Source organism: Sminthopsis crassicaudata, chromosome 1, assembly GCF_048593235.1.
Source record: "Sminthopsis crassicaudata isolate SCR6 chromosome 1, ASM4859323v1, whole genome shotgun sequence".
Taxonomy (NCBI): Eukaryota; Metazoa; Chordata; class Mammalia; order Dasyuromorphia; family Dasyuridae; genus Sminthopsis; species Sminthopsis crassicaudata.
In genome coordinates this window covers 176,025,336-176,038,437 of record NC_133617.1, presented here as the reverse complement: position 1 = coordinate 176,038,437, position 13,102 = coordinate 176,025,336, and the positions used below count along the sequence as shown (strand labels likewise).

The 13,102-nt window shown below is 33.3% G+C and overlaps 1 protein-coding gene across 2 annotated transcripts in view; it reads left to right on the top strand.

The window, feature by feature from the left end:
• The window catches only part of RANBP9 (RAN binding protein 9), a 94,857-nt gene that overhangs the window by 68,824 nt on the left and 12,931 nt on the right, over window positions 1–13,102 (top strand). The window contains exons 9-12 of one of the 2 annotated variants that reach the window (XR_012482866.1): window positions 329–519; window positions 2,055–2,199; window positions 3,717–3,838; window positions 5,358–5,528. Coding sequence is in view for 1 of the 2 variants with exons in the window: in XM_074271957.1 (XP_074128058.1) it covers window positions 329–519; window positions 2,055–2,199; window positions 3,717–3,838; window positions 5,377–5,528 (610 nt within the window). In the remaining variant the exon portion in view is untranslated. The remainder of the gene's footprint in view (window positions 1–328; window positions 520–2,054; window positions 2,200–3,716; window positions 3,839–5,357; window positions 5,529–13,102) is intronic. The other variant, XM_074271957.1, reaches the window with a different exon arrangement.

The following is a 13,102-nucleotide window of genomic DNA, read 5'->3' as shown; positions in this document are numbered from 1 at the left end:
GGATACTAATTTTTTTGAAATCCTTTTAACCTCATTCTTAGGAATTTAACTGATTTAAAATAAAGTCTTATTTTGATATTTTGCTTTAAGTTAATCATCTCAAATTATTAGTTACTTTAACTCTTTAACAAAAAGAATACCCTTCTTCCCACCATCCCTAGTAGTTACATACAATTTTATCAAAATTCTGAAATTTCACTTAAAATTCAGATCATTAACATTCATGATGCTGTCCAATGCATTAAGGTAAAGCAACAGGTTGAACACCATTGTGTAATGTATACTATAATGTTATCTTTTTTTTTTTTTTTTTTTTTTAATTTTCTAGGGTTCGGCAGTTTATAGAAATGGTGAATGGTACTGATAGTGAAGTAAGATGTTTAGGAGGTCGGAGTCCAAAGTCTCAAGACAGTTATCCTGTTAGTCCTCGACCATTTAGTAGTCCAAGCATGAGTCCCAGCCATGGAATGAATATCCACAGTTTAGCGTCAGGCAAAGGAAATGCCACACATTTTTCTGGTGAGGTTCATTTAGAAAACTTAATATTTTGCTTTTCCATATAATTTTTTTAATAAGTGGATTAAAATACCATTAAGTGTTTTTTAGAAGGTTTCTTTTGAAAATAAACATTAAATGCTGATTTTTTAGCCAGCTCATTGATTTCAACATGGTAAAAACTTTATGACATTTGTTATTATGTTATATTATGTTATTATGGATATGCTTTATATAGATTTGGAATGAGGAAAATCTAGTTTCAAATCCCACCTCAGATACTTAATTCTGTTACCCTAGAGCAGTGGTCCTCAAACTTTTTAAGTAGGGGGCCAATTCACTGAACCTCAGACTGTGGGAGGGCCGGACTATATAGTTAAAATCAAAAACTCACATTCTGTCTCCGCCCCTTAGCCCATTTGCCATAACTCAGTGGCGGCATAAACGTTCTTAGCAGGCCGCATCTGGCCCGTGCGCCATAGTTTGAGAACCCCTGCTCTAAACAAACCACTTCATTCCTCTGTACCTCAGTTGCCTTAGTTAAAAAAGGGGGGGGGCGGAGAGAGGGATTAGGATAAATGGCTTCCAGCCTTTCAGATAGTAAATATATGTTGTCATGCTTCTGAGCTTCTTATTTTTGAGGGGAGGAAAGGGTTGAGTGTGAAATGTCTAAAGGAACATTAAGATATAAGTTGTCATAAAACCTAGTTGAGTAGAGGTGACAATTTCTTGGCTTCCCTCTCCTCTGTCCCCTAATTTACAAAGCTTTATTTTTCCCCCCTGTATCCCTTCTCCATAGTGGAAGGATAGGGAAAGCCCCTTGTAACAAATATGCATAGCAAGCAAAACATTCACATTGCCCATCCAAATACTATGGAGGTGACAGTTTTCATCTGAAATCTGACCATTGCATAAGTGTAAGTGGGCCAAACTTTTTAAGAATATGGATTTTCAATTAGGAAGCATTTTCAAGTTATAGTATTGGGCTTGTTCTGAAAGTTGTTATTAAGCCTGAATATATTTTTTTTCCTATATATTTTGTACTAACTAAAGCAAATGTCAGAGAACATCTAACTTATAGCATAATCCACTAGAATTCATAGTAAAATGCCACAGTGCAAATCTACTTTAAGCATATACATCTTTTGAATAAGTTGTCATGTGTTTCACTTGAAAATATGTACCAATACATATGTTATAATACATGTTCTGATACATAGTAAACTCACAACAAATGTTTGAATTTGTTCACCCTTTTTTAAAAGGTTTGAATGTATTAGCAAAATCAACTCTATTTTGTTGTTAGTAGCTCAGTTTCTACTCAGTATATAATCTTTTTGTCCTTAAAAATCTTGTTATTTAGTATGATACCTGGTATATAGTAAATAATTAATGCTTTTTCACTTATTTGAGATTTTTATTGTCTTATGCATTGTGACTTAACACAGATTGCAGAGTGTTTTGCTAATTTAGTTTAGATTCTGACTACATGAATAAACTAAATTACTTTTTTCTTTTATTACTAAATCTTTTTTCTTTTCTTTTATAACTTTTTTTAGGTTTTGAAAGTTGTAGTAATGGAGTAATATCAAATAAAGCACATCAATCTTATTGTCATAGTAAACACCAATCAACCAGTTTAAATGTCCCTGAACTGAATAGTATAAATGTATCAAGATCACAACAAATTAATAGCTTCACCAGGTAAGCAGTTGCTCTAGGCTTTTTGCTTAATCTCTAGTAGCAACATATAAAAATATAGTCTTAGGTGAAGATTTATCTGGAATCTCCACCAGACCAGGCTGTGGGCATCTAATTTCAGGGAAGAAGAAAAGGAGCCTGAATTTAGGGGAGGTTGGATGAGGACTTAGTTCTTTTGGTTTATATGTCTATTGACAAAGAAGAGTCAGAGTCCTGTTGAATCCTTAGAAAGTTTAATTAACTTAAATGAAGTAGTCACAATTAGGTAATTAGACCTTGGATATACTCGTTAGTAATACTATTTCTGTGGAAAATGTTTCATGGAATACAGCAAGAACCTGGATCTAGCAAGGGGAATGAAGATTGATTAAGCACTAAAATACAAAATATACTGAACAAACAAATTGGGTAACCTAGATTCTTGTTCCAGATTGAGTCCTGAGTAGAAAAGAGACATGTCCTGCCTTAATACATTAAGTTCAAGATAGCAGTGAAATATTTGATTAGGTATCTTTAAATTAAGCAGATCAATAGATAAAGGAAGGGGGGAAAAGGAATACATTAATTGATAATTCTAAACAAAATAAAATTGGAAATTTGGGCATCAGATTTTTTTGCCATGGAAAGGTTTGATAGTTCCATGGAATTTAAGTGGTTTAGGCGAGGGAGAGGGTGCTAAAAGAAGTCTTGAAGAATGAGATTAAGTACAAACCTGAAAACTTGACAAGTTTTTTTTTTTTTTTTTAAGCACTTTGAGAGTATTTTAGAAGGTTAAAAAAAGGGAGCTATAGTGAAAACATTTTGAGGAATTCAAGCACAGTTCAGTGATTTCAGGATTGAAAACACTATTGAATAAATTTAGATATACACATGAGAAACAAGTAATTTTATGATATTGAAGGACATTTTGAGTAATATGTGGAAAGAAGGCAGAGAAATGAGAGGACTTAACATTTCATGTTAGGTCTGGAGGAATAGGAATAACTAGAAGAAGTATATTTTCCCCCCCATTAGTGTATTGATTATTCTGAGGATTGAATGAAAATATGTGAAAATACTTTGAAAAAAGAAAAAAAATCATACTATTCTTTGATTTCACATTGAGTCTCCAGAGTTCTTTCTGGTTGTGGATGGTGTTTTCTATCCCAAGTCTCTTAGAAATGCCTTGAATTACTGCATTGTTGAATTATTGCTGCTACAAACATTTTTGCACATGTGGGGTCCCTTTCCCTCCTTTGAATCACTTTGAATACAGGCCCAATAGAGACCCTGCTGGATCAAAGAGTATACAAAGTTTGATAGTCCTTTGGACATAGTTGCACATTGCTCTCTCCAGAGTGGTTGAATCATTTCATCCTCCACCATCAATGCAGGCTAAATTTCTTTCTAAAGTTGTTGTGCTGTATTGTTTTATAAAGTAATGTAAGTATGGTTGAGCAAGATTGTATTTTAAAAACTTTTGCCAATATGGTATTTCATATGATATTTCTTGTAATTAGTTTTGTGTTTTCCTTTTGCAGCAATGATGTAGACATGGAAACTGATCACTATTCCAATGGAGTTGGAGAGACTTCCTCCAATGGTTTCCTAAATGGTAGCTCTAAACATGACCACGAAATGGAAGAATGTGACACCGAAATGGGTCTGCAGTGATATTTCTTGTATTTTTAATAAAAAGTGGTAGCTATGAGATTATGTTCTTATTTGTGCTCATTGACAAGTGACAAAACAAATTGAATTTACAGATGTGATTATTTGGATTTTAAAGAAATATAGTTTATCTGGGTTTTTTTGAGGGGGAAATTGAAGAATGCAGAATTTAATTAATCATTCTTTTCCAAATAATTCCTTTGGAAACCAGATGTTTTTAAATTTTCCTTTTTAAATAATTTGGAGCTATACCTAATTTATTTTTGGATAAAGTTATTATAGCTATTAACAGTAGTGGCAGTTTTCAAATTAGTGTTAAAATCTTATGTGCGTGCACAGGTAGGGGATGCAGAAATTCCTGTCCTATTTATTTAGATAGAGCCCTGAAGTCAAAAGTTGAATAGGGATAGTTTTTGTTGGCTTTTTTTTTTTCCCTAGCCAGACTGAATTCCATATAATTGAGCTGTCATTCTAAATCTAAAAAGCATGCATAATTGCACTGTTCTGTTACCTTATATTGCAAATAGAAACACACAGTTCAGTGATTCAGAATTCTCCACAGTTGGGAGAGTTAAAATTATTGAAGCTTTTAAATGATTTATTCAGCAGAAACTCCATGGCAGCACTGGATTTCTTCAGTGTGTTGAGGTAAACACATTTATTCAATTGTTAGTAAAGAAACAAATATTCCTAGAGTTTTTATAAGGAAATGTACTTTATAAATGCAACAATGTGTATTACCTTTTAAAAAATAAATTTATTAAAGCTATATACCTTTTTAAAGCAAAAAAAAATTAGTTTCAAAGCATTTGCAACTTTTTTTTCATGTTAATGATGGAATCAGTTTTGCAAGAATATATTTTTTAAAATGATTTGGAAATTCAGATAATTATTGTAGAACCATTTTGGAATGTGAAATTTTTTTGTTACTAAGGTATATGGCCCTAGTAAAGACTTAGTGAGGTTGTTCAAGGGTAAACTTGTTTTACCCTTGTTTTCGAGAAAGAAATTTTATTTTACTTAATTAATGTAACCTTCTTGATTTCATGGCACTTGGAGATTAAAAGTAAAAGTTTCCATTATGCCTGTTTTATTCTTCTATGCTCTCTTATAATTTACCTGTATGAATATCTTAAGCTTTTCTGATTTGGAAAATGTGAAGACAGCATTAGAAGCACAACACATTATTATAAGATGTTCAGGGGTTACACAGAAATTAGTAAGAAAATTGAAAAGGGATTTAAGTCTCTTTGTCTCTCATTTCATGCTTATCCACTGGATTTTTTTACTGATTTTATAAATGGATAAAATGTACCTGTGCAGCTATCAAGCTAGACATACAAGTTAGACTTCATTAGTATTATTTCTTAATTGAAATATAAAGTGTATTTCAGAGTGAAATTGTCTTGATTTTTAATATATATGAAGAGAGAGAGAGAGAAGTCTTTCGTTAGGGTAGTAATACGTTTAATTTTTTTTTTTTTTTTTTTTTTTTGTATTATTACTGATAGAGGGTCATTGTTCTTATAGAAGTAGATTCAAATCACTTGAGACGACAGCTTTGTGGAGGAAGTCAAGCAGCCATTGAAAGAATGATCCACTTTGGAAGAGAATTACAAGCCATGAGTGAACAACTAAGGAGAGAATGTGGCAAGAACACTGCAAATAAAAAAATGTTAAAAGTGAGTTATTTCATATATTTCTATCATGTTTAACATATATTGGACTACTTGCTATCTAGGGGAAGGCATGAGGGAAGGGGAAGAAAATTGGAACACAAGGTTTTTCTAGGGCTAATGTTGAAGAATTGTCTTCTCATATATTTTGAAAAATGAAAAGCTTTAATAAAGAAAAAAAACAAAATAGAAGAAAAAATATTTTCTCTTGACTTACAGGATGGGGAAAACATTATAGTTCAAATTATTGGTAAGTTTTTAAAAATCCTAATGACATACATCTTAACCCTATTTCAGCCCCATAGTTGAGAATGAGAGATGTTTTTCGTGGGGAGTATTCACAGTTTTAACAGTTTAAGAAAAGAAGTGTTTGATTTTCTTTCAAAAAAGGATTGCTGATGAAATAGAGGACTTAAGATGTCAAGACTTTTAACTAAACCCTCTTTCACTAGGAAGATATTTAAAAATACATATTATCTAGTTGGAAGATAAAGATTAAAGATAAATTTGTATCTTGTTTGAGTTGTGTGAATAATCTCAAACCTATGCAAACATGAAGAACACAACTATATTGGTGCCATCACTTTGATCTCATCACTCCCATGCCTCAAATCCTTTCAGTATCATCCCTACTCTCTTCCACTTCAAGGAATTGACTAATCCTTGTCAGGGCCAACCCTTGTAATTCTTCCTTTGACTCCATCTCCTCCTGCCTCCTAAGTACTTACGCGCCCGCCCCCCCCCCCCCCCCCCCCTTATGTTGTCCACTTTCTTTCATCTTTAATCTCTATTTAGTGACTTCTTTCTTAGCCCTGCCATTCTCTTAGTTATTGATTCTATATTTTCTTTTTTTCTTGCCAGACTCTTAGAGAAAGATATCCAGACTTTCTCACTTTTCATGAAATTTTCAAATTGGCGATCCACTTTTCAGAGATTACGCTTTTTGAAGATACCAGTGATAGCCTATTTGCTAATCATTCTGCAACTGCTGACAGTGTGTAACCATTCCTCCACTTTATATGCTGTTTTCTCTCTAGTTTTCCCATCAAGTTTTCTTTGCTGAATATTATTCATGTCCTCCCTTCTTTTTCTGTATCCCAGGGACATCTATTGTTGGTTTTGTTATCTATTCTCTAAATTCTCTATTTCTACATGATTGACAAGTCTATATATTCAGACCTCAATTTTTTCTTTTGAGCACTATGATTTATCAACCTGCTGAATGGACATCTGCTTAAATGTCCTTATTATTCTTCCAGTAATCTAGTGTCATGGTCTACTAGTTATTCTTCACCCTTAATTCTCTCTTACTCTTCATAAGCAGTCTGTTGCCAAATCTTACATTTCTATCTCCACAGTAGTCCCTTGCATCTGTTATTTTTAAATGTCTATTCACTCTCTTTATGGCTTTTGTCATCATATACCTGAAGTACTGTAGTGTCCTCTTGTTTGGTCTCACAGAATCAAGGCTCTGATTTTACTGAGTTGTCTATATAGCTGCCAAGCTGTTACTCTTCCAGTGATTTCTAACGCATCTAAAAACAAATACATTTGGCATCTTTTATAATTTAAGTCTTCACTATCTGGTTCCAGCCAATCTTTCCTTAATTGATTTCATCTTATTTCCCCTCATATACTCAGTGCTCCTGCCAAACTATCAACTTGTTCTTTTCTATTTGTGATGATAACTACATTTCCCACTCTGATCTTCTTTTCCATAGGCTGTTTGCCCATACATAGAATGTTTTGTTGCCTCAAAATCCTTAGGTGGTTTTTTTTACTTGTTTTTTTTAAAGTTTTTCAGTTTTAGGTTCTTCCCCTTTATCTCCACCACAATTAACAAATCATATGTGAAGTTATGCAAAACATTTCCATAAAAGTCAGATTGTGAAAGAATATGTAGATGTCCCACCCTAATGAAAATAAAAACCCTCAAAAAAAAATTTAAAAAAAGAAAAAGAAATAGAGAATGCTTTGATCTGTATTCAGACACAATCATTTCCTTCTCTGGGTATGAATGAGATTTTTCATCATAAGTCCTTCAGAGAAGTCATGGATGACAGTATTGCTGAGAATAACAAAGGCGTTCACAGCTGGCCATCCCAGAACATTGCTATTATTTTTGCATACAGTACATTTCACTTTGCTTTATTCATGGAGGATTTCTAGATGGTGGTAGTTCTTTCTGAGAGTATCCTGCTCATCATTTCTCATAGAACAATAATATCCTATCACACAAACATATCGTGAGTTTATTGAGCCGTTTCCCAATTAAAACACATCCCTCAATTTCCAATATTTTTGCTCTGAGAAGAGAACTGCTTTTGGTACATATAGATAATCTTTTTTTTTCTGAATCTCTTGGTATTCATGACTACTAGTAGTATTGTTAGGTCAAGGGATATACATGAATTTATAGCCCTTTGGGCACAGACCGTGTCTTTTAATCATTTATCAATTTGGGGCATGGCTCTTTGTATAAATTTGACTCAGTTTCCTCTATTTGAGAAATGTGACTTTATCAAAGAAACTATCAGGAGAGTTTACCTTAATAATCTCTTTTGAGATGTCAAAACTCTTTTTTTTATTATTAATTTCAAGTAGACCAGTAATTTTAAAATCTCTCTCCTGGATTTATTTTCTAGGTCTGTTGTTTTTCCAATGAGATATTTAACATTGTTTTTTGTTTTATTTTGTTTTGTTTTTTGTTTTTGTTTTGTTTTATTGTATCTTGATTTCTCATAAAGTCATTAGCTTCCTTTTGCTCAGTTATATTTTTAAGGAATTATTTTCCTCAATGAACTTTTGTACCTCCTTTTCTAATTGTCCAGTTTTGCTTTTTAAGATATTCTCATTAGCTTTTTGTATTTCCTCTTGCATCTCTCTCCATTCTTTTTCTAATTTATCACTCTTTATCTTATTTGATTTTCAAAATCCCTTTTGAGTTGAACCCAATTCTTATTTTTCTTGGAGGTTTTGGATATAGGAGCTTTGACTTTTGACTTTTTTTTTTCTTCTGAGTGTGTGTTTTGATCCTTCTTGTCAACACAGCAACTTTCTATGACTAGAAACCTTTTTCTATTGTTGTTCATTTTCCTAGCTTATTACTTGGCTTTTAACTCCATTAAAGTAGGGCTCTGTTTCCACTACCCCAAACTTCTGGGGTTTGTGCAGCTGTTTTCAGAGCTCCTTCTAAGGACCTGACCACTAATGCCTGGAGCTGTGAGGAGTGTCCCTGTCCCACTGTAGCTCTAAAAGTTGGTGTGCTGACCAGGGCTGCACTGGGACTACATGCCAGATTGCCACTTATGGCTGACCTTCTGAGTCCTCCCTGGTGTCCCTGGGCTGAGTTCCAAAAGCCTCCAAGCACCTGATTGAGGTCCTACCTTGCTGACGCTCGGGTCAAGGCCAAGGCTAGAGCACAGCTGGGCTGCCCTGATGTGGCTTGTGCTGGGATTGCATGCTGAGATGCCACCCTGGTTCCACAGATCTTTATTCCTGACCCTCTAGATCCTAATGTTTCAGAGCTGAGAGGTCTGGAAGCCACCAATACTGCCTATCTGAGTCTGGCTGGAGTTGGACCAGGGCTTGGTTGGGGCTAGATGGTGCAGCCTGGGCTAGGATTGCATGTGGGGCTCCTCCCAGTGTCATAAATCTCTTCTACTGACTTTCTAAGTTGCCCTTGGCTGGGAAATGTTCTGTTATGTCTTTTTGAGTGTTCTGATGCTCTAAAATTTGTTTTAGCGTCCTCGTTTAAAGGAATTTGGATAAGTTTGGGGGAGAAGATGGGCAAGTTCCTGCCTTTACTCCACTATCTTGGCTCTGCCTCGCTTAGCTTACTTCAAAGAACAGCTTCAGAGTCCATATTTATAGACAGACTAGTTTCATCCAGTCCAGAACTTAGTGCTTCCCTTATTATTGCTTTGTATTGACTTTGTGTACATTTTATACATTTACTTTACTCTGTACTCAATTCTCAACAGAAGACAAACCTCCATGAGGGCAGGAGTGATCTATGTGTTACCTACCTGTTTTTATACTAATACATAGAGTAGATACAAATGAAGCAATTTGTGTCTAAATTGTTGAATTTAATTCAGTTTTGAATCATCACTGTATTAACTTCTTTCTTCAAAAGAAGAGGTCTGATGTATCAAGGTTGAAAATAAAGATTTTCTTTTGAGAAAAATATCTTTTTCATCTCTTAGTTTTCTTCCTTTCTTTCCTTTTCAGTAATCCATCTTCATAAGAAAGAATTAGAAGTAGTGAAGGGAAAGGAGATAATAAACAATCAACATATCAGCTGACTCATATCTATAGCCCCCAGCCCTCCAAGTGAACAGTAGACAATACATTTTTTCAGCTTTTCTCTGGGGCCAAACTTTGTCTTTATAACTATATTCCGTGGAACTTTTTTTCTTTCCATGTATATGTCTCTGTCTGCCTATCTGTCTTTCTGTCTGTTTTCTCATTGTTCTAATTACATCACTCTTCATCAGTTCAGATGTCCTCACATTTTTGTTAAATTCTTCATGTTGCTTTTTAAGGTGAGGTGCAGTAGTCTTATTATATTCATGTACTAAAACTTTCCTGGCCATTCCCTTGCAGATGGGCATCTTTGAATCTAGTTCTTTATTACCACAAAAAGCACATTTTGAAATAAAAGTTTCAAACACACCCCTCTCTCACACCCCCTTTCAGTCTTTGACAGAAAGACAAGGCTAGGATAAAAGATAGTTATTTTTTTTTAATCACCATTTTTTAGTATAATTATAAATTGCTTATAAAAATCAACAGATTGCATTTATGTCATTTTTGTGCTTTGCTGAGTTTTTTACTTGTATTATTTTAATTTATTCCCATAGTAACTCTGTGAGTTGTAGATGCTGTCATTAACCTCAGTTTACAGATAAGGGAATAGACTGAGCAACGTTAAGTGACATGTCCAGCCAACATGGCTTTAAGTACTTTTTGTCTACATGCAGATGATATTAGTAGGTGAATTGGCTCTGGGTTGTGAGATGGAAAGCAGCTTAAGTTTCAGCAGTGGGGAGGGTAACAAGGATTGGTGAGGGGAAGGCCCAATTCCCCAAGGAATTTCTACTTTAATATACTGTTAGTGGAATTCTGAATATATAAAACTATTCAAGGAACTAGTTCAGGATTATGCAAGAAGCTACTAAATTCTATAGTATTTTCATCCAGACATTCCACTAGTGGGTATATCCCAAGGAGGTTAAAAGCAGAAACAAAAATTTATGTATTATTCCTGAATGAAATATAAATAGTAACAGTTTTTGTGGAAGTAAAAAAACAAAAAACTACAAATAAAGCAAGTGTCGATTGATTTGGGGAATTGTTGAATAAATTATATTTAGAATATTTTTAATTTTTTTATGCTTATAAGAAATTATTAAATATGTAAAGATAAAGAATCATGAGAATATTATTGTGACTGGTTAGGAAGAAGAACTTGGCTAAAAAGATTGCAGTAATATAAACAAAAGGTCATTAAAGCCAAACAAAAATCTAAATAAGAAAATCAAAATAAGGAAAAAATAAAGACAAAACAGAACATTGTCATGTGCCCAACAAAATATCAGGGAGGATTCAATATATGTAACAATAAATTCCCATTTCAAGAAAGCATATGCAATAAAAAGATTATATTCATGATTGTCCAACTTTACTTCCCCAGTAAATTATTTTTTGTTTTCTGTTGTGCACTTTTTTACTTAATTCTTTTTTTCCCTGTCAGATGTGCATCTAAAACAATATTGATATAGCTGACACATAAATTTCTCTCTTGATTGAATCTTTGACTTTGCTGAGATCAATGAGTACTAGTTCAAAATTTTTTTCATTGTACTTCTGATACTTGTTCTTGCGTTTGTGTATGTCTGTCTCTTATTTCCTATCCCTGCTAATTATTCTATTTTAGTTCTACTCCTTAAGTTGCTTTGATATTACTTAAGTAATCTCCTTCTAGCCATGGTCCCTCCTTTATTTTCTCTCCACCCTTTTCCTCCCTCTTTATCCCATTCCCATTAATCTTCACACCTTGTCCCACTTCTATAAATGTACATAATTTTCTATAGTTCACCATATCCTATTTAAAAAATATATTTAAAACTAATTACAAAATAAAAAACAAAATAGAAAACTAAAGATAGAAAAGGAAAAAACAAAATATTGTCATGTTCAGCAAGAACATCAGGGAGCATTGAAAATATCAACAATAAATTTCCATTTCAAGAAAGCATATACAGTAAGATTAAATTTTCATGACTACCTATCTTCCTTGTAGGTTATTCTTTTGTTCTCTGCTATGCACTTTTTACTTTACCTTTTTTCTTTTCTCTCATTTTTTTACTCTCCTCTCCCTGAAACAGGCTACAGTTAAGTGTTTTAAGTGTGGATATATTTATACACACACACATACATATAAATCTATATGCACATACATATAGCTACATGGGTACATACACATGTATTTACATATACATAGATATATCTGAAACAACATTTATATGGCAATTTATAAAACAGCTTTCTCTCTGTTGAATCTTTGACTTTGTCTGAGGTCAGTGATTACTAGCCTACTTTTTTTTTTTAATTCTACTTGTGATCCTTGTTATTATACTATTTATATATATATATATAATAATTATTATTATATATTATGTATTGTGTTAATTTTATTTCCTTTCCCTGCAAATGTTTTTGTTTTGTTCTACTCCTTAACTTGCCTTATAACCTCCTCTCAGGACATGCAGAACTACCAGCCCTCCCTTCCAATGGAATGCCTCTGTGTCAATTTTTCTCCACACTTTATTTGTATAGACTAATTACTATTTTTAACCTTTTCCTAGACAGTTTTGATTTTTAGAGTCAGAACATACTTAGCTCTACGCCAGTCTTTCTTTTGAACTATCCAGTTACTGATATCAATCTTATGTATGGTTGGTATTTCCACTTATTTTTATTTTCCTATTGAATTCAAATTTAGCTGACAATCTTAAAAATCTGCAAAGTTCATTGCATGTCCTGTCCAGGATTGTTGGTCTTTTATTGTAGCTGTTGATAAATCCTATACAATTATAATTGTAGCTCCAGCATATTTGGATTGCGGGTTTTGTTTCTTATTTGTTGTTGTTTCTTATAAAATTTTCTCTTTGATCTAGGGTTTCAAAATTTAGCAATGTTCTTATGTGTTTTCCTTGTAAGATCTCTTTGAAGTGGTGATTGTCATTCTTTATATTTTGTTTTGTTATTTCTTGGTCTCATAGCTCCATTCATTTCCCCAATTCTAATTTTCAAAGAATTATTTTCTTTAAGAAATCCACTTGGTTTACATTCTTTTCATATTGTTTTTCTTGCATAGTTCTAATTTATTTTTTTAGTTTTCTCTCAGTCTGTCATTTGGCTTTTAAAAGTTTTTTTGCATTCTTCTATAAATTCTTTCTGGGCAGGTACCATTTAATGTTGCTGTTTGGGGTAAGAAAGACTTTTTGGGGGGGGTGTTCTCCTTTGAAGGTGAATCAGGGTTCCCTATTCTCATAGTAAATTTCTATGGTTAG